The following is a 23,742-nucleotide window of genomic DNA, read 5'->3' on the forward strand; positions in this document are numbered from 1 at the left end:
TTTCCTGGCCTCCTGTTCACAGCTGCCCAGCGCAGTGGTAAGTGGGAGGCAGGTTGTGGGGGGGCACCCACATCTTGACAAGGAAAACAGGGCGGAGGCAAGGAGCAATTGTGGTTAAAGGGTCCTGGGAGAAATAAGTTGGTTTGCTCTGGAGTGTTAGGACGCAAGAACTAAGGGGCCCCGGAGGATCCATAGCAAATGTGGTGGGTTCTTTCTCCTTCCAACCCTAAAGCCTGAGGGGTGCAGGTTTACTTAACAAATGGCTATTGGGGCTAGGGTTGTGTTGAGTAACAGAGCAAACTCCAAGCTTACAGTGAGGGGCGAAGTGGGGAGGGGGTGGATTTCAGGGAGAGGGGAAAGCCAAGCAAACAAACTACGGAAAATATAAATTCCCCGTGGATTTGCAAACTGTAAAGAGAATGATAACGGAGTGGGTTGTCGATTTTCCAAGCCCCCAGGATCCAGGAGCCAAAACCATTGCCTTGCAGGCACCTTACACCGGAAAACACTCTGCCCCAAGCTCCGTTATGCCGCGCATAGGCCCGGGTGAAGGGACCTGGCCGTTCACAAGCCGCTAGAGCTTCATTTTCACCCTGCGCGGTTTGAGCATGCGATTGCCTGGTTTGTCCGAGGAATTGGCTCGGGGCCGCTTTGGGTGTTTTCGTTTTCCTGTGCTGCCTTCAGAGGCCTCTGCCTAGGACCGCTGGGAAGGGTCGGGGTTCACTTTCTCTGTGGGAGCCGCTCTAGGGTCTCCCCCCTCACTGTGGGAGGAGTCATCATCTAGGCAAGGGCTTTTAGAGTGAATCTTACGTGGAAGCGGTTCTCTGCAATGGGGAAGGTCGGAAGGAGGGAGAGGAAAAGGGGGAGAAAGGAGGGAAGGGAAGGGAAAGAGGTGTATCTATGTCTCACAAAAACCTTGGTAACTAAGTGTGCCTGTGGGCTGCGTCTGTGAGGCACCTACGACAGAGGTGAGCTGAAATCACTGTGGTTCTGCTGTTACAGAAGAAGAGTAGGAGGGAGGAGATTCTAAGAAGGCCACCTGAGAGGCCTGTCACAGCCCTCCCTGCTTTTCCCTTTTGTCACTACTGCTATATGCTCAGCCCCAGCACAAACCAAAGAATTCTGTTTCCGGTCCTCCATGACTACCGATACCTCCACGGAGGAGGGCATGATTGCCCATCCTCCCACCTTGTGTCTGTCTGCTCCTCAGTGGGCCAGGAGTTCTCTCAGACCCAGAGCCCAAACTGCAGCCCTGAGACAAAGCTATAGAGGGTGGGATCGTGTCCCACTGCGCCAGCGATGCCCTTATCTTCAGAAGGACAAATGAGATTATCGGCAGGTTGTGGACATTGGCTGCTAGCCCTGGGTGTTTGTTTTGTTGTTTGTTTGTTTGTTTGTTTTCCTTGCCTCCATCCCCCTCCAGTGGGTTTTGGCTCTAATCTTTGGGCTCCACTTTCAGGAGCTCAGGTCCCCAAGAGCGAATCTTAATGGTGGCAGAGAGCACCCTAGAGTCAAAATGGAATGCTACACCCTAGTGAGTGGGCCAGCTGGGGCCCATCTCCACACTACCTCACTTCCCTCCAATGTGTGTGAATGGAGACAGAGCAGTCCTAGCCACAGGGAACTAGAAAAACTAGGAAAACTCAGATTGTGAATTGAGTTGAAGAAGAGTATGTATCAGCACTCACCAACCCCCCAACACACACCAGGGTTCTCACCATCCCCCCCTCCCCTACAAGACACCAGGGTCTCAGCACTCACCCCTCCCCTACACACACCAGGGTTCTCACCATCCCCCCCTCCCCTACACACACCAGGGTTCTCACCATCTCCCCCCTCCCCTACACACACCAGGGTTCTCACCATCTCCCCCCTCCCCTACACACACCAGGGTTTCCATAGGTTCTTATAGTGGTCAGACTTTGTGTGTTGCTGACTTCAATAAATTGCCCCTATCTGAGGCATGGATATGTTGTTCATGTTCCAGACTTGTGCCCTTGAGGAACCACAAAGGCCATGTGCCTGCCAATCACAGAGTCTACAAGTGACCCTAGCTCACCTCCCCAGCAGCCAGAGAACAAGGTGCTGACCCTCAAAGGAGCCTTCCTTCTTTATGACTTGGGTAACTGTTTTGGGGCATACCTCAGAGTTCTTACTGATTCTTTCTCCCCACCCCCATCCTCACCCCTACCTCCAACCCCTCCCTACCTCCAACCCCACCCCCTACTCCCATCCCCATCCCTATCCACACTCCTACACTCCTACCCTCACCCCATCCCATCCCCAACCCCTGGAATTAATTACTACATCCCCATCCCCCAGTGCTTTGTGGGTATCCCCAGTATCACTTTTCAAAAGAGGGCTCTTGCCAGACTGAGCTGATGCTCTGTTATGGGACATTTTCTTATATGATGCGTCCTATCTCAGAGACGGATATGGTCCTTGCTCAAGGACCTTAGGTGGATGAAGGGAACCAAACAGGTCCAAGGAGAACTATGGGAATGGAACCAGGCCTTGCTGTTGGGAGGGGAATCAGAAACAAGATTCAGAGAGGGACTTTGATGGAGACAGCAGCTTAGTCCTGGAAATAGGTGGGGTTGAGGGTAGGGCAGGCCAGATATCCATCTAGGCATTCCAGCTGGGGCCGGATTGACACCAGGGAGCTAGTCTTGAGTCCCCTCACCCCCACCCCAGTGTTCTTTCTCCCTGTTGAATAGTATGCAACTTCTAGAATACAAAAAACTGAGCATTTTACACTCAACATGTTGATACCTGTCATAAAGATGGCTATCCCACAGTACCATCTGCCATCCATCACCCCCTTTGAAAGCAGTGACTTCCAAGCTCACCTAAGACCACCTGTTTCAGTCTCTGAGTCTTACTAGGGGGACCGTGATGTGACCTGGGGGTGAGGGACAGCATTAAGCCAAGCTCTCCTGGAGCCCCAGGCAAAAGCAAACAGCCCAAGTTGGTTCTAACTTTATTTCATACTTCACTCTTGTAGCCTCCAGACTATTGTGACTAGCAGGGCTCATCTAGAACTGCTTTTGATTTTGAAACCATTAAAAAGGGGCATGGGGAGATGGCTCCATCAATAGAATGCTTAGGGCACAGGTGTGAGAGGGCTTGAACTCTGATTTCTGTCACTAACATAAAGAGTCAGACATGATGGCTCACTCTCAGGATCCCAGCACTGGGGAGGCAGAGACATGGGATCCCTAAGACTTGCTGGGCAGCCGGCATAGCTGAATTGGTTGTCTTTAGGTTTGGTGCCTGACCCTTTTTAAAAAACAAAATGGACAGAGCTGGAGAGACGTCTCAGTTATTAAGAGCTTGGATGGCTCTTCCGGAGGACCCGAGTTCAATTCCCCGAGCCCATGTTGGGAAGGCTCACAACCGGCCACCTGTAATGAGCTCTAGGGTATCCGATACCCTCTGCGTGAATAATAATAAATCCAAAGGGAGAATAAGGTGGGTCGTGGTGGTGCACGACTTTAATCCCAGCACTCGGGAGGCAGAGGCAGGCAGATCTCTGAGTTTGAGGCCAGCCTGGTCTACAGAGTAAATTCCAGGATGTCCAGAGCTACACAGAGAAACCATGCTTTGAAAAACAAAAACAAAACAACACAAAAATAAGGTGGAAATTGATGAGGGAAGACACTTGATGCTAACTCCCTCTGCCCCCAAGTACTAAAAACTGAGGAGTAGTGGACATAAAGATGGTCTTTCCACAACACCATCTACCACGTCTGTCCACCCATCAGCTCACCTTTGAAAGCAGTGCCCACATCTGTGATCCTACCTCTTAGGAGGCAGAGACAGGAATAGTTCAAGTTCCAGGCCAGCATGGCCTACAGAGCAAGATTCTACCTCAAAAACAAAACAAAACAAACAAAAACAAAAATAAAAACAAAAAACCCCCAAAACAACAAAACCAAAAATATCAATTTTTTAAAAATCACACAAGTTGCTTAAACAAAACAACAAAACAAACAGAAACATCAATTTTTAAAAGCATGCAACTTGCTTCTTGCATTTTTTTTTGACATCCTCTTCAATTTTGCCCCTGAGGCCAGTGCTTTACTTTAGCCTCAAGCTACATTCCCAGCTGTGGGTGTAAGGCCTAGCCTGGGAGAAGAGGAAGCTCTCCAGAGACCTTGCTTGAACATTTCCAAGAGTCAACATGGGACTCCACAGTGATGCTGTGGGTGCCTTTACCTGCTGTGGGGTCCCAAAGGGACACGAGAGAAAGGCTTCTGACTAGAGGCATCCAGGAAGATAATCTGTAATGTTGAGGACCCAGCTATATGGGGTAGGGGGGCGTGAAAACATGGCAGAAACCGAGAGATGCAGCCCCTGGGCTAGGGAGGGACTCGTGGCGTGGGTGGGCACGGGAAAGGAACTGCTAAGGATGCACACCTCCTGCCTCAGGGATGCCAGGGAATGAACTACTTACTGACTATGGAGCACCAGCTATGGTTACCTCTGAGAGTACAGCAGTAAAAGAGACAGATGTGGTCTCTGTAACAACTGTCAGTGTCACCCCTTCATCTCCTGGATGCACACAAGTTCACTGGAAGGAAGCTGTGTGTACTTAGAACTCTGATGCCACCCAGCCCGGGAACTCCAGGCTCATCGCCCTGAAGGCTTCTTAGGGTATGTCGATACACAATCTGGAGTCACAGACTTATCCCCAACACTGAGCTGGTTAGGGATTCCTGTCTCTGGCCCTCTGATGGAGTGGTTTGAAGCCTGAGCACAAGGATGCTCCAGAGGGGTTTCCTGGCTCATCAGACAAGTTTTCTCTGACTCCCTCTGTCCCTGTTTCCTCCCTGCACTGCCTGAGATCACCTCCTAAACAAATACAGTTCATGTGAGACTTCATCTCAGGGCTTCCTTTTGTGGAATTCTAAGGCAAGACATTTATTTACAATGCTTTTAATTGATGGAGAAAATAAGTAGAAAGAAAAAAACAAAGAAAAAAATCCCCAAGGCTTTTAATCTAACACAGTAGCACCCCACTCCCCTAAGATATCTACTCAGAGACATGGGCCAGGCTGGAAGAAGCAGGGTCAAATGACTTTAGCTACTTCTCCCCTACCCCACCCATAAGTTCAGAGATAATAATCACCTCCATTTTCTCCTCTTCCTGATGTGCCATTGGGACCATTGATGTGAGGAAGACTGAGGCAATGGGTTGGTGGAATATGGATGGATGGATGGATGGATGGATGGATGGATGGATGGATGGATGGATATATGGATGGATGGATGGATGGATATATGGATGGATGGGTGGATGGATGGATGGATGAATGGATGGATGGATGGGACAGTTTGTGGGTGCTGTCATGTGTCAGTGGTTGGGTGAATGAGTAAATGGGTAGGCAGATGAGTGACTGGAAGGAAAGATGGAGTGATAGGTAAAGGAGCCAGCGAAATGATTAGTGTCTCGATCAATGGATGAGAAGAAAGGAAAGGAGAGGATAAATGTCTCCAGAGCAGCCATCCTGTTTTGCTTTGACAAGGTCTCACTATGTAGCCCTGGCTAGCCTGGAACTCATTATATAGACCAGGCTGGCTTTGAACTCACAGAAATCCCCCTACATTGGCCTCCTTGGTGCTAGGGTTAAAGGTGTGCACCACCACATTTGCTTTGTTTAGGATTTAGAATCTCACCTAGTCCAGGCTGGTTTAAACTTGCTTGTAGCCAAGGCTAGCTTTAAGCTCCCAGTTCTTCCACATTGTGAACGATGGGGTTACAGGTTTATGACACCACACCTGGCTTGTGGTGACAATCTTTAAGCATAGGAAACTTCCAGGGCAGACATTCTCTGCTTATCTCCCTACTGTATCTTCACTAGCAGGGATCTCATATGCAGAACTTACCTGGACATATTTTATAATAGATCTAGTTGTTCACAAAAAGATTCTCAGCACATTGAAACAGCAAAGCCACAAGAAAACAAACATACAGTCAGCCAATGAAATATGTGGGGGAAAATCCTGGGGAAGGGCTCTTAAGTAATAACTTGAGCCACGGCAGAGATGTAAGGGGCAGAAAATGAAGATCAGCTCACAGGACGTCACAGGCAGGTGTACTCCTGCGGGAACTTGGAGCTCAGTCCCCACCCCACCCCGGAAGCTACAGAAGTTCCGCAGTGAGCATCTTTGTGGAGCAGAGGTTATGAATTTTCATCCTTGAACTTTCAGCAGCTAACGGGCACTTCCGGCCTGTAATGCCCTCAGAATGTTCCTGTGCTCCCAGAGAGCTGTTAGACACAGCACAGGCACTGACAGTAAGGAGCCAAAGTGCGCCTTGCAGAATGCCCTCAGGCTCCATGTTATTTGTTACAGAGGCCTTGGCACAGGCCCAAGGGACTAAGATGAGAAAAATGAGAGTCAGATCATTTGGCCTCAAGCTCACGAGGCTCCTAGTGATAACTGAGTGTCCAAGAGAAGCCCCAGCATTAAGTAGCATCTATTAGAACTAGCTACTCACTAGGAGATCTAACAGTAGCCCACAGAGCAAAGGAAATCCCTCACTCTGCAGACTTTAGATGAGGGGCTCTCTCCAAGTGTAAGTACTAAAGTCAGTGAAGGTGCTAATGTATAAGGAGGTAATTTAGGGGCTGTGTATATGCTAGAAGTTTGGAAGCTCTAGGGAAGGTTCTAGAATGATAGGCTATAAGGTGTGGCACCCGCCACACAGTGCCAATCTTTGAATGTACTGATCTCCCAACCCAGATGGATGACCGCATCTCCCATAGCAGGAGTACATATACCTTGTCCTGGCTTCTGGCTAGGAATTCTGCTGGTGTGACCATGTAGTTGATGCATATGAGGTAGTGGGGAGCCTTCTGGCGGAGAAACAGTTCTCAGGAAAGAAGCAGCAGGAAAGGTAGGTGTGGAGTGGGGACATTCTAAAATCAACATGGCACCTGATGGCATATTTGCTCTAGAAAATAGAGTCGTGGCTGGCCCTGGGAAGAAGGGCTATTTAGAAAAACACAGAAAGCTGTTAATCTTAAGTCCCCACCATGCAGTAAATGCCAAATCATGTTGGCTCGAGGCTCTGAACAATGAAGATAAAGGAGGGAAAAGACAGCAGTGTTGGCACAGAATCTTGGAGTTCTGCCTTTGTGGAAGGACTCCATAAGGCAGTGGCTCTCAACCTGTGGGTCGTGACCCTTATTGGGGGGTGTCAAACATCCCTTTCACAGGGTTTGAATATCAGACATCCTGCATATCAGATATTTATATTACGATTCACAACAGTAGCAAAATTACAGTTATAAAGTAGCAACAGGAATAATCCCATGATGGGGGGGGGTCACTACAACGAGAGGATTTGTACTAAAGGGTTGCAGCATTAGGAAAGGTGAGAACCGCTGATGCCCAAGAGCCTGAAGGATTCTGGGAGAAGAGATGTTTGCAGGCACATCTGGAAAGTCACCTGGGCAGTTTCAGGAAATCTGTGAGACTGTGGGCAGGAAGGAGAATGACCAAGGGAGGTTCCCAGTTAGGAAACAGGAGTAAGTAAGGCCCAGGGGAATTTGAACTGATAACGGTCCAACCTATAGGCACCTCTGGGCATAAAAGCAATGGGCGCTCTTCCCAGAAAGTGGGGAGCATGGACGATGGCCCAAGGGTGCAGCAAAGCACAACCTGGGTTTCAGCAGGGTAACGTAACTTCCAGTTTCTTTTCCTTTGTGTGTGTGTGTGTGTGTGTGTGTGTGTACACCATGGTCAGATGACAACTTGAGGAGGAGTCAGTATCTTTCCTCCACCCCGTGGGACCTGGGATCGAACTTGGGTTGTCAGGATGTCAGTGTCTTTAACTGCTCATCATCTTGCTGGTCCTCTTTTTACTTCTCTTTTTTTCTTTTTGAAAAATGCAAAAAAAAAAATTGGCAGGGACAAGATCTCAGATAATCTGACTGGCCTTCATCTCGCTGTGTAGCCCAGGCTGGCCGTGAACTGTAGAGTCTAGATCCTCTTGCCCCACATTCCAGGTGCTGGGATGACAGGCATGTGCCACCACAGTGGGCTGCCACCAGTTTCCTAAAATGCCATGTAAAATAAAACAACCTTTAAAATGTGGAGCCAAGCTTAAAAGAAGAAAGAAAATACAGCAATCAAGAAAACTAGAAACTGGAGCTCTCGTGGCGTAAGTACTTGCTTGAGAAAAGAGAAATAAGAAAGGTGGAGTGGTGATCAATGTGTCTAAGTCCCAAACAACAGCTGCAAAGGCCAGAAAACAGGAAAGAGGAGGGGTGGGTCAGTAGGCTCTCAGGGTAATCTTCTAGGATGGACCCATCCTGGCAGGAATTCCATCAAATATTCAATCAGGCAGTGAATAAAATGAAGACACTTGATCCAGTCTCAAAAAATTACCTTCCCTATACTCTCCTGTATTCCAGAAGCGTTTATAGAATGCACTCCAAAACAAGGAGTAAACTGGGGTGTGTGTGTGTGTGTGTGTGTGTGTTATGTCTATAATCCTAATACATAGGAGTCTGGAACAGGAGGATGACTGGGAGTTGGAGGCCAGCATGAGATACAAAGACATGATTAAAAACAAAATCAAAACAAAACCGGAAAACCAACCAACCCCCCACCCCCATTCCCCACAAAACCTACAACAATCAAAGCACCCCTCCCCCAAAACAAATTTGAAAATAAAGGGTGTAATTAGGAGAAATCACATGAGACAGAAGATGGGACAAACGTTCAATGAGCAGCAAGTGATGGGGAAGCAAGAATTCAGGATGACAGCTGTTTTGTAGCCCCAGGGGCCTCTACGGACTGGGGAGTCTGCAAGCAGAAACAATACCATGCCGCTTCTGGTCGGTTGTCTATTTAATGTGTGTGTTTGCTTGTTTGTTTCAGCAGGGCGTTATGTAGTTGAGGCTGGCTTTGAACTCACTAGACAGATGAGGCTGGACAGGAACTACAAAGCTCTTACCTCTACCTCCTTGGTGCTGGGATTATAGGTATGCACCAACAACCCCCGCCCCACCTGAAGCTGTTTTTACATGAGTGAAATAATTGAGGGATGGCTAAACAGTTAGTGGAGAGTGTGGGGTTTGGTTAGAAAAAGCATAGCTATGGGGTCCTAAGTGATAGGACCTTAACTCGCAGAAAGAAGGGCACAGGCAAAGAGCATACCTAGTGCTTTTCTGTTAAAACTAGTAGTTCGTCACATCAATATATATATATATATTTTTTTCTCCCGTGAGAGAGCAGCCTGTAGGAACTGAATAAACATATTTGTAGATTTTGTTTAGTAATATACATACTGAAATATGCAATCTTAAGTAGACAGCTTGATGAATTTTTACAAAGTCATTTGATGTTCATCGCTAGCTGCCACGTCCAGAAACTGAGGTTAGTAGTACACCCCCCCCTCCCCCCGAGTTTGGAGTTTGACTTGGGCCCTTGAAGGCCCTGAGTTCCATCCTTGGAACCTATTAGGTGAAGAGAACAGACTTCCACACATACATTTTGGCACGTTCCCACACCCACCACACAATAAATAAATAAAAGAACAGAAAGAGAAGAGTCAAAGGGTAAGGAGATTAGCTTAACGTGGTCACAAAACTAAGGGCTACATGTGCAGAGACCAAGGGAGGCTAAAGGGACACAGAGGGGCGGAGTCCATCCCAGTGGGGGCGGAGCCTTTGGTCAGCTCGTTAGAGCAAGGGGCGTGGTCACGCAACCACGTTTCGAGCTGGGGGCGGGGCTCCTGGCCAGCCAGTTAGCGCGAGGAGGCGTGGTCACAAGGAGGCTGTTGAGGACAGGCTAGAGCTACCATTGGCCTTGAGGCCTGGATCAGCGGGGAATAGAAACCCACAGAAGGTTCTGGAGAACCAGGAGCGAATCAGGTACAGAAACCAACGAGTCCTCCTTACAGGAGGAGGTGTCCGGACGCTTCCGGGCCCTGAGACTCAGTCGGGGCCGGGGCTTCGTGACGCACTCGGCGTCGGGGCGGGACCGGCGCTAGCCAAGATGGAGGCGAACGTGTTCCGGTTCCGAGATGCCCGTTCTGCTCCGGATCCGGTACTGGAAGCCGGGCCAGTGGCCTTCGGCTCGCAGCCGGTACCTCTGGTGCTGGACAACGGATCGTTCCAGGCTCGGGCCGGGTGGGCGTGCCCCGGGCCGGACCCGGGTCCGGAGCCGCGCCTGCAGTTCCGCGCCGTGTGCGCGCGCGGCCGTGGTGGGGCGCGCGGCGGGCTAGGGCCGCAGGTGGGTAACGCGCTGGGAAGCCTGGAGCCTCTGCGCTGGATGCTGCGCTCGCCCTTCGACCGCAACGTGCCTGTCAACCTGGAACTGCAGGAACTGCTGCTGGACTACAGCTTCCAGCACCTCGGCGTCTCCTCGCAGGTGAGGACCGGCTGGGGGGGCGCATTCGGTTTCAGCCGTTAGCTAGGCAGTCAAGTACTGAACACAAGTGGCAGTCAAGTACTGAACACAAGTGTGTTGGTCTTGTGCTAGGAGCTAAGGGTACACCACGATGTCTTTATCTTCCAGAGGATGGGCTGTCAGGGACACAGGGACCAGTTTGCAGTAATCCAAGTGAGATGAGTTTTACAAGCACCAGTTCGAACCTGGTAGTACTTTGAAGATAAAACCAACATGGTTTATCTGTTAAGAGTTTGGCCAAAGCTTGACTTAATAAACTTGAAATGAGCCAGGCGTGGTTTCATGGCCCTTTAATCCCAGCACACTGGAAGGCAGAAGCAGGCAGATATCTGTGAGCTTAAGGCCAGTCTAGTCTACAGAGTGAGTTCCAGGACAGCCAAGGTTGTTACAGAGAAACCTTATCTTTAAGAAAATCCCCAACCCCCTAGAAACCTTATCTTTAAGAAAATCAAAACAGAGGGGTTGGGGATTTAGCTCAGTGGTAGAGCACTTGCCTAGCAAGCGCAAAGCCCTGGGTTCGGTCCCCAGCTCTGAAAAAAAAAAAAAAGAAAATCAAAACAGACAGACATACAAAAAGCTTAAATTGGCCATGTGTTACTGCTTTCCAAAATAACCTCCAGTAGAGAAGAAGCATATTCTTTAAAATAGTTTGCGATCACCTTTTAAAAGATGTATTATTTCCAAGTTTTATGTGTGAGCGTGTTTGTGTACAGGAGTGCAGGTGCCTCAGGCCTAAGATCTGCGTCTGGAGTCAAGAGATTAGGTGTTAGAAAGACTTGGGTTCTTTGTCCTTGTGTCTGGTCCTGAGTGTGTCCCCCTCCACCCCCTCACGTTTTTAAGTAAATTCAGCCCGGCAGTAAGGATTTGGGGTTAGTTTTGCATTTTGTGTGTGCTTCCATTTGTCTTGTTGTGTTTGTCTTTCAAAGTAGGGCTGCGTTGACCATCCCATAGTTCTGACAGAGGCCGTGTGTAACCCACTCTACTCCCGCCAAATGATGTCGGAGCTCCTCTTCGAATGCTACAGGATCCCGAAGGTTGCCTATGGGATAGACAGCCTCTTCAGTTTCTACCACAACATGCCCAAGAACGCCCTTTCCAGTGGCCTTGTCATCTCCTCTGGCTACCAGTGCACGCACATTTTACCCGTCCTGGAAGGAAGGTGAGTTGTGCCTGTGGCATTGCGTTTGAGAAGCATCGTTAGGACTTACTGGAAACATGGACGGTAAAAGGTTCCTGTTGGAGGTGTCTGGTGAGTGCTAACTGGTGGATGGAGCTGGGCAGAGCTCAGATTTCCCTCAGCATGTGCCTTCAAAGTTATTTTATCTGTCCTTTGGAACCTTCTGGAGGGACTTCAAGTTGGTCTCATATCTAGTTAACAATTATAATGTTTTATAATTCTGATTTATGGGGGAATAGTTAACATGGTACCTGCCCATAGTAGACATTCAATAAACATGGTTTGAGTAAGTTACTTGATTATATTTATTTCTCTTTTTTTTTAAAAAAAATCTTTATTTGTGTCTGTCTATCTGAACTTGAGAGTGCTTGTCTGTCTGTCTGTCTGGACTTGAGAGTGCTTGACAGGAATCTGGAAGTCAGAGGACAGTATAAGGGTATTGGTTCTCTGTTTCCACAATTCGGGCATCAGGGATTGAACTCAAAGTCTTTATCCTTGACAGCAAATGCCCTTACTGTGGACCATTTCCCTTTCTCTTAATTGAATACATTTAATTTAGACCATCTTGGTATTCTGGAGTTCATTTTTAATTAAGAATTTTTGCGGGCTGGAGAGATGGCTCAGCAGTTAAGAGCACCTGACTGCTTTTCCAGAGGTCATGAGTTCAATTCCCAGCAACCACATGGTGGCTCACAACCACCTGTAAAGAGATCCGATGCCCTCTTCTGGTGTATCTGAAGACAGTTACAGTGTACTTATTTATAATAAATAAATCTTAAAAAAAAAAAAAGAATTTTTGCAAAAAAAAGGAAAAGAAAGAAAAAAAGCTTGCATTGCAAGCTCTTAATTCATATTCTCCATACCTTCATTTTCAGTTATATTGCCTAACACATTCTAGGCCATTATGGAACTGTTCAGTAAAAGGAAGAGAGGCAGAGATAGTTTTTGTCTGTTCCTGTCTCAGAGTTTAGTTTTGTTTTATTTTCTTGTGTGATGACGCTAGCATTGTACCCCTAAAGGTTCCCTGCATTGCCTGAAGGGCTGTGTGCCTCAGGCAGGGAGCCATGGCTCTGGAGCTGGACGCTTGGATTTGCAGCCCTGCTAAGATGAGGCTCTAGCCCTTCACCTGGCCAGCATGGATGTGCTTGTTTGTCTAACTGGGGAGAGAAGCAGGTCGCAGGAAGCTTGTGAAATCAGACTCTTAGGGCCCAGAGCAGATAGCCCCTGGGACTGGCGTGCTTGACCATTTTACCTATTATTTCTAGGTCGCCCAATCCCAGGAGCCCCCAGAAGTATACACTTGTCACGTGACAGTGAGACATCCTGTTGAACTGTCTTCTGTTTTGTTTTGTTTCTTTTAATTTGAAGCATGGTCTCTACATAGCCCCGGTACTCTGAAGACCAGGCTGGCCTCTGCTGTGTCTGCTTCCCAAGTGCCGGGATTAAAGGCTTGTGCCACTACTAGCCTGAACTTGTTTACTTTGGTAGAAGTTAAAGGGCCACATGTTGGGGTATGCAGTAGGAAATCTGGCCTTGGGTAAGACGTTGCACCAATGGAATTGTTCTGATGTAGGGTTTTCACTGTCTTCACCTTCCACTAGTCCCTTTATCTGAATTAAATTCTCTTGCTTTCCTCTTTTATGCTGCACAGAATATCAGTGTTGTTTTTTCTACTTTGGGGTAGGCTTGATGCCAAAAACTGCAAACGTATCAATCTCGGAGGAAGTCAGGCTGCTGGCTACCTGCAGCGGCTCCTCCAGCTGAAGTATCCGGGCCACCTGGCCGCCATCACGCTCAGCCGCATGGAGGAGATCCTGCAGGAACACAGCTACATTGCCGAGGACTACGCAGCAGGTGATGCAGGGGACGTGGCAGGCGATGGGGAGGAACTTGCTGCAGTTTTCCAGCTCTGTTGACCTTGGGGGGTTCTTCACACCGTTCACACCAGTGTGACTCTGGCTTGCTCAGCATCCACCTCCCCTTTTCGTATTCACTTGATGAGATTATTAAGTGAACTAATTGTTATAAAGTGGTTCCTGCCACACAAGATAACTTTTATAATTTTGCCTGCACGGAAAACAATGTTTCAGGACAACCAGAGCTACACAAAGAAACCCTGTCTCAAAAAGCCAAAGAAAACAAGAAGTTGGAGACCAGTTGAAATTGCTTTATCACATCCTTAGGGTGATGTCAGAGTACCTCTCAGTCTTCAACATGTCGTGAACTTTTATTTTTTGAGTCAGAGTCTCCTTATATAGCCAAGGCTGGCCACTATCTCTCAGTGTGGCCTCAGATCCTCCATCTTCTTGCCTTAGCCTCTCAGTATTTCAAACTTCTGGTTTGTTTGTTTGTTTGTTTTGGTTTCGGTTGAAACAGGTTCGTGTATCTCTGTTTGTCATAGAACTCTGTAGACCAGGCTAGCCTCAAACTCACAAAAGATTCACCCGCCTCTCCCTCCCAAGTGCTGGGATTATAGTCATGCACCACCGTTACCCAGGGTAGAGGTAGGAGCATCAGATATGCAGGGTTATCTTTGTGTCACACTGAGTTCAAGGCCTGCATAGACTGTATGAGACCCTGTTTCAAAGAAACAAACCTGGCCGGTGGAAAGGTGGCTCAGAGAACCTGGGTTCAGTTTCCAGTTCCAGGGGATCTGCTGCTTTCTCCTGGTTCAGTGAGCATCAGGCATGTATACAGTGCCCTTCCAAGTAGGCAAAACACAAAATATAAGTAATCTTTAAAAAGACAAAGAAAAATTCTCACAGAGGCACACATAAAGCCTAACAAAAACAAAAAGCAAAAAACAAAGCCTAATCCTAATTGTGGTAAAAACCATAGAACATAAAATGTACTATCTGCCTTTTTTTTCTTTTTCCTCTCCCTCTCACTTCCTCCCTCCCTCCCCCCCCCTCCCCCCCCTCCCCTCATTTTTCAGACAGTCTCCTGTGTAGGCTCAGCCCTAACATCAGATGTCTGGCTCTCCTGCCTCAGCTTCCCAATTAAAGGTTCATCTTAACCATATTCAGGGAATTGAGTGGTATTTACACGTGTGTTCAGAATACTTCAGTTAAGCACCTGTGGTACAAAGAAGTTGGAGAGATAGACATAGAAAGAAAATCTGTGAGTGTGGGCTCCCTTTTCTTGATATACTTTGGTATTAGCTGTTTCGCTTTTGTTTATATACTCCTAGCTCACAAACATGTAATCCCAGATCCAGAGAGCTGATGCCCTCTTGTGGCTCCCATGAGCATTACATGCACGTGGTGCCTGTACAAATGCAGACAGAACACTCCTGCCCAGAGCAAACCAACCAGCACTTGATTCTGGGAGTTTCCCTTTTTAGTGCTGCTGCTGTGTCTTCATCCCTTCGTTACTGAGTTTATGTTTTCTAATTTCTTCGGGTCTGCTTCTTTAAGTGATTGTTTACAAATATGTTGTGAAACGCCCTTCTGTGATTTATCTTTGATTCAATTCCATTATAGTGAAAGACCTTTGTTTGAGATCTGCTAAACTTGTTTATTGCATGGCCCGGCATGTCGTCTGTCACCTTTTCAGAAGTTCCTCACACATTTGAAGAGCATGCACTGCTCTCATGGCTCTGGAGTTCAGGTGTCCTTTGGTGTGTGGTGGTGATGGTGGCCAACACTTGGTCACCTGTCTTCTATTAGTTGTGCTGATAACTGGAAGGAGTGTGTTGCTGTCGCTAGGAGTGGTGGTGGGCGTCCCCATTTCTCCTCTGTCAGTGAGGACAAGACATTGTCAAGGCAAGCACTCCTGTTTCTGAGCTGTGTTCCCAGCCCAGATCTGTTAGCGTGTGTGTCAGTGTCCGGCTTTTCCGGGTAGTTATGTATTTAACATGGTTATAGCTTCCTGACCTTTGGTCATTACATAGTGCTCCTTTTTATTTCTTTTTTTTTTTCTTTCTTTTTAAGACACACCTTTAATCACAGCACTAGGTAGGCAGAGAAGGTGGATCTCTGAGTTTGAGACCAGTCTGGTCTATTAGTAAATGCCAGGCTAGCCAGGAATTTAGCTAGACAGATCCCATAGTGAGATCTGTCTCAAAACAACATAAGCAACAAGCCACCCAGCTTGTTTGAGTATGGTTTATATTGGCATATTTTTCTTTCTTTCTATCTATTTATCTATCTATCTATCTATCTATCTATCTATCTATCTTATCTATCTATCTATCTATTTGTTTAGCAACAGGGTCTCATATAGCTCAGGCTAGCCTCAATATTCCCTTGACTATATGAGGACAACCTTGAACTCTCAATCTTCCTGCCTCTACTTCTCAAGTGCTAAGATGAGGGGCAGGCGCCACCGTTCCCTGCTTGCATCTCGTTACCTCTGATCTACTTTGTCAGTGCCATCCGGATGCGCTGCGGTTGTGTTTGCTACTCTTTCATTCCATCCGAGACAGCAGCCGTGCTCTCAGCAGCAGCCTGTGTGTGCTGGGACCATTTGCAGTTAGTTTTTCTTTTCTTTTCTTTTCTTTTTTTTAGATTTATTTATTTATTTTATGTATGAGTACACTGTCTCTATCTTCAGACACACCAGAAGAGGGCATCGGATTCCATTACAGATGGTCGTGAGCCACCGTGTGGTAGCTGGGATTTGAACTCAGGACCTCTGGAAGAGCAGTCAGTGCTCTTAACCACTGAACCATCTCTCCAGCCCCCATTTGCAGTTAGTTGAATTTGGGCTTGCATTACTATTTTATTTTTGTCTTTTTCTCTGCTTTTTAGGTTATTGGATTTCTATTTTATTTTATTTTATTATTTTATTTTATTTTATTTTATTTTTGAGGCAGGTTCTTACTGTGTGCTCTGGCTGACCCAGAGCTCATTATATAGTCCAAGATTGCCTTGAGCTGAAAGGTCCTTGAACCAATACCTGGAGTTAAAGGTGAGCATCACCATGCTCAGCTATACTTCTTTCTGAACACCCGCCCCGTGTGCTTGCTTTACTTAGTTGGTTACTAGAAGATGGAGCAGTGCATACCTTTTCCTCATCTGTGTAGATTCAGTTCTGATCAGGGTAGCAATGTTAGCACTAGACTTCTTTGTGCTGCTTTGTCAAAGTGTGACATATTAAACGCATGAACTCTGGGAGCCAGTCAGACGCAGTGGTGTTATTATTTTTAGTTCAAATTATCAAACAAGTTTTAACGGTCTCCTGAGGCAATTAGCCCTGTGTATTTAACAGCGTTTCCTTCACTCTGGCTGTTCCAGCTTTCTTGTGTAATTTCTGTCTGGAGACCCTCGGAGCCGGTCTGTGTATGTCTGGGTTTCTTCATAGGTTCTGAGTGTGTCTGCTCATGGCTGGCATTGACTTCCCACTTCACTGCACACAGGGCTTTTACTCTCTAACTCCCCCAAACTGTTTCTTTGAAGAATTGCAGAAGTGGCGATGTCCTGATTACTATGAGAACAATGTCCACAAGATGCAGCTCCCGTTCTCCAGCAAGCTCCTGGGCAGCACACTGACAGCCGAGGAGAAGCAGGAGCGGCGGCAGCAGCAGCTGCGACGGCTGCAAGAGCTTAACGCCCGGCGGCGGGAGGAGAAGCTGCAGCTAGATCAGGAGCGGCTGGAGCGGCTGTTGTATGTGCAGGCAGGTGATGTCAGTGGCGCTGGCCCCTAGCCTTGCTCTGCAAGGTGCTTCCAGGATGTTCTCTTCCTGTCTGGTTCCCATGGCCGTAATGTGCATTGACTGTCAAGTGCCCTTTGGAATTAGGGAGTCCAGAGCCCAGAGTCATGGAGATGATTGACATGCACATCAGCAGCTGTCTATAGAGAGCTGCAGACTCATGCTCTTTATTGATTTGTTTTCGTGTTTTTACTTTCCTATGTAAGTGCAACTTACACAGATCTTAGTGAATGTCACAAAGTGACATGTGTAATGTCCCTGCTGTCAGATTGAGGAGCAATGTTGCCATCATCTCTCAGTGACTCCTTCCACTCAAGATGGTGGCATCTTTGATGTCTGTCACCATAGATTAGTTTTGCCTAATTAGTTGGTGCTAGCAAGCTCAGTTGGAGGAGGAGGGCAGGTATGAGTCTGTGGTGGGAGCTAGAGGGGTAATAATGCTGGGGGCTGACTAGGGCTCCCCTGTACTTCTGCTGGCTTTCTAACTACCTCCCTCTTATTGATGGCCAATGCACTGCCCGTCTTTGAAAGTGGCTTGTGACTACTCTGTTTTAGGAGCTCCTAGAGGATGGCCAGATGGACCAGTTTCACAAAGCTCTGATAGAGCTGAACATGGACTCCCCAGAAGAACTGCAGTCCTACATACAAAAGCTCACCTTGGCAGTGGAGCAGGCCAAACAGAAAATCCTGCAGGCCGAAGCCAACTTGGAGGTGGATGTGGTGGACAGCAAGCCAGAGGTGACTGGGCTTGGGGAGGGAAACCCCTTGGGAGACTATATGACATAAAGTACCTCTAAGGAGGCTTTATGACAATACCTTTACTCACCAAGCCATCTGTCCAGCCTTCCTCTTTTTGAGGTGGGGTTTCATACAAGGCCTGTGCTGGCCTTGAACCCAGAATGGGACCATGATCAACTTGAACTTCTGATCCTCCTGCTTCTACCTCCCCAGTGCTGGGATTTTAAAGTATGTGCGGCCACCATGTCTAGCTAATGAGGTGCTGGGAGTCAAACCTGGGCTACCATTCCATTGTGGTCCCTGAAATGTTGAGTTGTTTATTCGTTTATTCTCATGTAAGTCTCATGAGACTTAGCACTGGTAGTATTTTTTATCCCGCCCCAGCTCTCTAGAGCTCTCTTCCCTTCATTTTTGTGAGACAGTATCTCAAACTTAAACTAGAACTTTTTTTCCTATTTATTTATTATGTATACAATGTTCTGTCTGCATGTATATCTACAGGCCAGAAGAGAGCATCAAATCTCATTACAGATGGTAGTTGTGAGCCACCATGTGGTTGCTGGGATTTGAGCTCAAAACCTCTGAGCCATCTCTCCAGCTCTTTTCCCTTTTCTTGAGACAGGGTCTCACTCTGCAGCTCTGGCTGACTTCAACTTCTGCCTGCCTCTGCCTCCCTAGTGTGGGATTAAAGGTGTGTGCCACCACACCTGGCCTTTTTGTTTTTAAGGTGTGTGTGCGTGTGTGTGTGTGTGTGCGTGTGTATACGCAGACACATGCTGTAGTGCACAAACATGAAGGTCAGAGGACAACTTTTGACAGTTAATTCTTTTTTCTGAACTCAGGCTGTCAGTTTAGTGGCAATCTTCTTACCGTCTGAGCCATCTTGCTGGTCTTCCGTTAGTCTTTTGTTAACTCGTGTTGTCCCCACCCCCTCCAGTGTGAATTGCTTTGAGAGTATTTAATTTCTGCACAGTTGTTTGAAAACCCCATCTGTTTTCAGGATCAGATCAGGCCTGAGGTTTGCTGGTTATCAGATCCACTGGTGTTTGCTTATCTGTTCTGTGCTGTCCTCAGACCCCTGACTTGGAACCTCTGGAGCCCTCCCTTGAGGATGTGGAGAACATCAATGATTTTGAACCCTTGTTCTCAGAGGAAACGCCAGAAGTGGAGAAGCCGCAGGTCACCACCACAGTCCAGGTTTGACCACTGTTACCAAGACCACTGGTACATTAGAAGCCGTTTGCATGAGTGACTGGCCCAGTCCGCTTCTCGGGGAGCATTGGAAAGCCCAGTTGTGCTATCAGCGTCAGTCAGAGGCCTTTCCCCTGGTGGGTGGTTGAGGGGCGGGCACCACCCATAATGTGAGCACCGACAGCAGAGTTACTGTCTCCAGTGACTGAGGTCTCCAGACCTGCACACAGGCTCTCGATTTTTCTTTACATTTTAGCCATTGTCGTCATCCTTACTGGGGTCTGTGCCTCTGGTCATGGTGGTAGCAGCAAGATAAACTGACTGAACCTGAGCCCTTGGTGGGAGGGGGTGCTAAGCCAGGGTGTGCAGAGACAAGGTCTGTCCTTTTGGGCCACTTGACTGCTGCACTTCAGAGTCCCCTCCTGCAACTTGGGGGCTCAGGCATGACACAGGGATTTGTCACTCTGAGCTTGAGCAGAGGTAGAAGGCAGAGTCTGAAGGGAGGAGAGTTTAAGAGGGAGGCTCCAACTGAACAGGGAAGCTGGGCTGGAGGAGGAGGTGTGGCTTGAGAAAACTGACAGCAAGCGAATGGTCATCATAGTCTAAAAGCATCTTTTAAACCTTGGGTTTGAAGCCCGTGTTTAACTTGGCAGCGTATCATCAGCTGTTTGTCGGGACAGAAAGGATTCGTGCTCCAGAGATTATTTTCCAGCCGTCCCTCATAGGAGAAGAGCAGGCGGGGATTGCAGAGACCCTCCATTACGTCCTGGACAGGTGAGCCAGTGACACCACCTCATCCTCTCCAGAGCCGCCTCCTGAGTTCTATCTGGGACAGGTTACCTGGAAGCGCTCCCCATCGCTGGCATATGCAGGTAGTCTGCCCTCTGACGCAGGCCTGAGGGCAGAACAGTTGCAAGCTCCGTGCCTTCACTTGTGAGCTCTGCCAACCTTGAGTCCAAGCAGTAGGACATGTGACCTGGCTTTCTGTGAAACTTGCCATTGCTAAAAACCAGTGATCATTTTTATTTGTGTATTCATTGAGATGCGGTCTCCCCTTCCTCAATGACCTTGAAGCTTCCAGAGTAGTGGGGATCAGAAGTGTAGACTACCATCCCCATAAGCCTAGTGATTTTTATTCACTCTTATTTTTAATTATGGGGGAAGTCTGCACACATGACCTGCAGTATGGAGTTGTGAATGAAAAATAAAAATACTGGTTTAGTTTCTTTTAATCTGTCGTGGAGACACTGACGAGTTGGCTGTTGTACCAAGAGTTGCCTTTCCAGGTCTTTCTTCAGTGTGTCGGTAGCCAAGTTGGTGCATCCTTTCTCTTTTAGGTACCCAAAGGCTGTTCAGGATACCCTGGTCCAGAACGTTTTCCTCACTGGGGGGAACGTGATGTACCCAGGCATGAAGGCCCGAGTGGAGAAGGAGCTGCTGGAGATGAGGCCCTTCCAGTCCTCCTTCCAGGTACTGACTGCTCTCCCCACCCACTGTTTGTGATTGGCGTCCCAGGCACTGACCGCTTCATTAGTGGCGACTGCCAAAGTAAAGGTGTAGAGACTGGATTCTGCCCTCCCTCATCCACTGCAGAGGTTCGTTTCTGGCCCTGCCTTTCAGCCACATTCAGCTTATGCAGGATGGGAATCCTACTTGTTTATTGCTCTGCTCTTCTGTTAGTTGACAGTATTGAGCATCTTCTGAAGTCCTGAGTGTGCTCAGCAGAGGGGATTCTCACTCCTGCAGGGGGAGCATGTAAGTCTTCCCGTGGAGAAGCGCATAGTCTCGACTGTTTACCTCTGGTCAGGGTCTTATTTTTCTGGAGTAACCAGGAAGATGCTTTGATGGCTCTTCTCTGCATAGCTGTTACTTTAGGTCTCGTGGGACCTTGAAGGGAGCCTGAGCCATCAGTCATGTGACTAATTTACATTTTAGCAAGGTAGTGTACGGTCAGGTCAGCCTGAGCTAATGAGTGAATTCAAGTCAGCCTAAGTTACATAGACTCATTCTTAAAAAGTCAAAAGAGAAGAGAGGATAATATTTTTCACCAGATTAGGACTAATGGACAGGCTTGAAGTGGAGGAAAATGCCTTGTCTCTGGATGTGGCTAGCGCTCAGGGAAAAGGTAAGAGGCCATTAGGAACTCGGGGTTAGCCCTGGGAGAGCAGGGAACACTAAGGATCCAGCCCGAACAGCAGCCCTTGAAGGCGCCTGGGAGCTGGAGGACATCGGTGGAGGTGAGGAGAGAGGCAGCTGGAGCAGGAGGGCAGCAGTATTGACACCAAGGAATGGCATTTCAGAGAGTGAGCCTGTGCGTGACTGAACCTGTCAGGGTGGCTGAGGAGGAAGCTGTTGGGTAACACGCTCTTGGAAGGGTCAAGCTTTCCAGCTTGGCAATCCCAGAAGCCACCTGTGATGGCTGTGAGAGCCCTGGTTGTAAGAGTGCTGCTTCTCCTGTCCACCCCACCCTCCCGCCGGCTCCCTGCTTCAGTCTGGTGGGGTGGCAGTGAGTTTCATGGCAGCAGTCGCTCGTGTCCAGTTATTTACACTTGAAAACACTGACTTTTAGGGCTGAGGTGGGGCTCAGTGGAAGCATCTGTCTGGATACCTGAGGCTCGGAGCCCAGTCTCTAGTGTGATACAAGCAGGACAGGTCACATTGTTTTTCTTTTGCTGGGTTTTGCTTAGTTATTTTTTGTTATTTTTGTGGTGCTGGTGGAAGAGCCTGGAGTCACTTACATGCCATGCAGGCACTCTACCGGGTCAGCCATGTCCCAGACAGCTTACATGAGCTAAAGTGAGGATAGGAAACAAATTGTAGGGTCTGGAGAGCTGGCTCCATGGTTAAGAGCACTTTGCTCTTGCAGAGGACCTGGGTTTGAGTCCCAGCACTTGCATGGCAGCTCACAACTGTCTGTAGGTCAGGTTCTTGGAGATCCACTGCCTCTTCTGACCTCCATGGACACTAGAAATGTAAATGCTACACAGACACCATGCAAGCACATGCACACACACAAGCCCGTGCAACTGTGCCCTTTCTGAGAGGCTGTGCATGCTGGCCTAGCTTTAGAGGGTACACAGGCTGCTCTCACAATGGGGGCATCACTGGGTCTTTCAGTATGCTTCTGAGGGGGTACAGATGGTTGTGGCTGAGGCTGCAGAACCTTTCCGACTGGGCCTGGAGCCCTGGTATGAGATACTTTTTTAGTATGCATCTGCTGCTTGTTCCAGGTTCAGCTTGCCTCGAACCCTGTGCTGGATGCGTGGTATGGTGCCCGTGACTGGGCCTTGGATCACCTAGAAGACAGTGGAGCCTGGGTCACCAGAAAGGACTATGAAGAAAAGGGGGGCGAGTACCTCAAGGAGCATTGTGCTTCCAATACGTACGTCCCCATCCGGCTGCCTAAGCAGGCCTCACGAGCCTCAGAGACCCAGACTTCTGGGAGAGGCTCAGGGGCCAGTGAGAGTGGAGCTGGTGATCAAGCCTAGCAGAGAGGACTCCAAGATGTCCTAGTGCTTCATCCTTGCTACATAGGCAGTATTTGGGACAAGGACAGTGCTCCGTGTTGCACTAGTGCAGCCTTGTTTGCCTAGTGACTGGATTTCTCCTGGGAGCCCAGCAGAGGACAGCAGGTGATCTACCTCAGTGAAGGACACAGTGGCCTCTGCCACCAAGAACCACGGACAAGCTGTGGTACTGCTCTCCTCAGCAGTGAGAGAAACGGGTGGAGACAAGAAACGGGCAGTGTTTCTCTTTACACTGAAAACCTTTGTTCTTGGTGGTTTTTCTGATTTGGTTGTTTTTTATGGTTTTGATTGTTTTTTGTTTTTGTTTTTAAAGCTCTAAAGTTATCCATGTAGTGTTTGTTCTTCTGTGTGTGTCACCATCCTGTGACTGCCCAGAGTGTGCTCCAAGCTGATGTTGAAGTTGTGGTAATGGCCATCCACTGAGGCCCTGGAGTAGGAAGACCCACTCCACCCCCACCCCATTCCATCTCTGTCTGGTGCCTGACCTGAGTGGAAGGTGGCGCTTGTGCCCAGCCTTTTAACTGTTGCTTTGCTGGGAACACTCCCACACTGTGAGGTCTTGCCAGAGATTTTTTTCCTTCTGTTTTGTGGGTTTGTTGGTGGCTTTCAGGCCACTCTGTAGAACTGATGGTGTAGAGTCCATCCCAGGGACTTATTTGGCTGCCCCATCCCCAGGCCTTTACAGTGTGGTCTTGAACAGGTAGATGTCCTCTTCCCCTTCCATTGCTTTAGGACTGGGGTCTCACAGTGCTGCGCCTCACACACCCTGCCAAACCCCTGCTTTTATACATTCTTGGTAAGATCGTTAACTCTCAAACACACCCAGGAATTGAGCCCAGTGGCTCCCGAGCTGATCCCACCACAGAATCCACACGTCCAGATCACAAGGAACCCCGGCATCCTGCTACGATGCACCCACCACACAACGTGTTTGCTCAGTTTGCCTGAGTGATCTGTTATCTCCAGCCCTCAGGCTGGAAAACTGCAGGCCAGAAGGGGAGGTGTGTATAGTGGGTAGAAGACCCTGGCAG

The 23,742-nt window shown here is 48.3% G+C and overlaps 1 protein-coding gene across 2 annotated transcripts; it reads left to right on the forward strand.

The window, feature by feature from the left end:
* The first annotated feature begins 9,779 nt into the window (after window positions 1-9,779).
* On the forward strand, window positions 9,780-23,039 carry Actr5 (actin related protein 5). 2 transcript variants are annotated; one of them, XR_004388056.1, is made up of 9 exons: window positions 9,780-10,386; window positions 11,355-11,584; window positions 13,287-13,456; window positions 17,002-17,219; window positions 17,811-17,993; window positions 19,068-19,190; window positions 19,838-19,958; window positions 20,522-20,654; window positions 22,415-22,561. XR_004388056.1 is itself a non-coding variant. In XM_032904657.1 (9 exons), the coding sequence occupies exons 1-9, from the start codon at window positions 10,012-10,014 to the stop codon at window positions 22,670-22,672; spliced, it is 1,830 nt and encodes a 609-aa protein (XP_032760548.1). In that variant the 3' UTR covers window positions 22,673-23,039. The 2 variants fall into 2 exon arrangements, 1 of the variants encoding a protein (XP_032760548.1); XM_032904657.1 differs by having other exon boundaries at window positions 10,012-10,386; window positions 19,819-19,958; window positions 22,415-23,039.
* Window positions 23,040-23,742: the final 703 nt, after the last annotated feature.

This window comes from Rattus rattus, chromosome 5, assembly GCF_011064425.1.
Source record: "Rattus rattus isolate New Zealand chromosome 5, Rrattus_CSIRO_v1, whole genome shotgun sequence".
Taxonomy (NCBI): domain Eukaryota; kingdom Metazoa; phylum Chordata; class Mammalia; order Rodentia; family Muridae; genus Rattus; species Rattus rattus.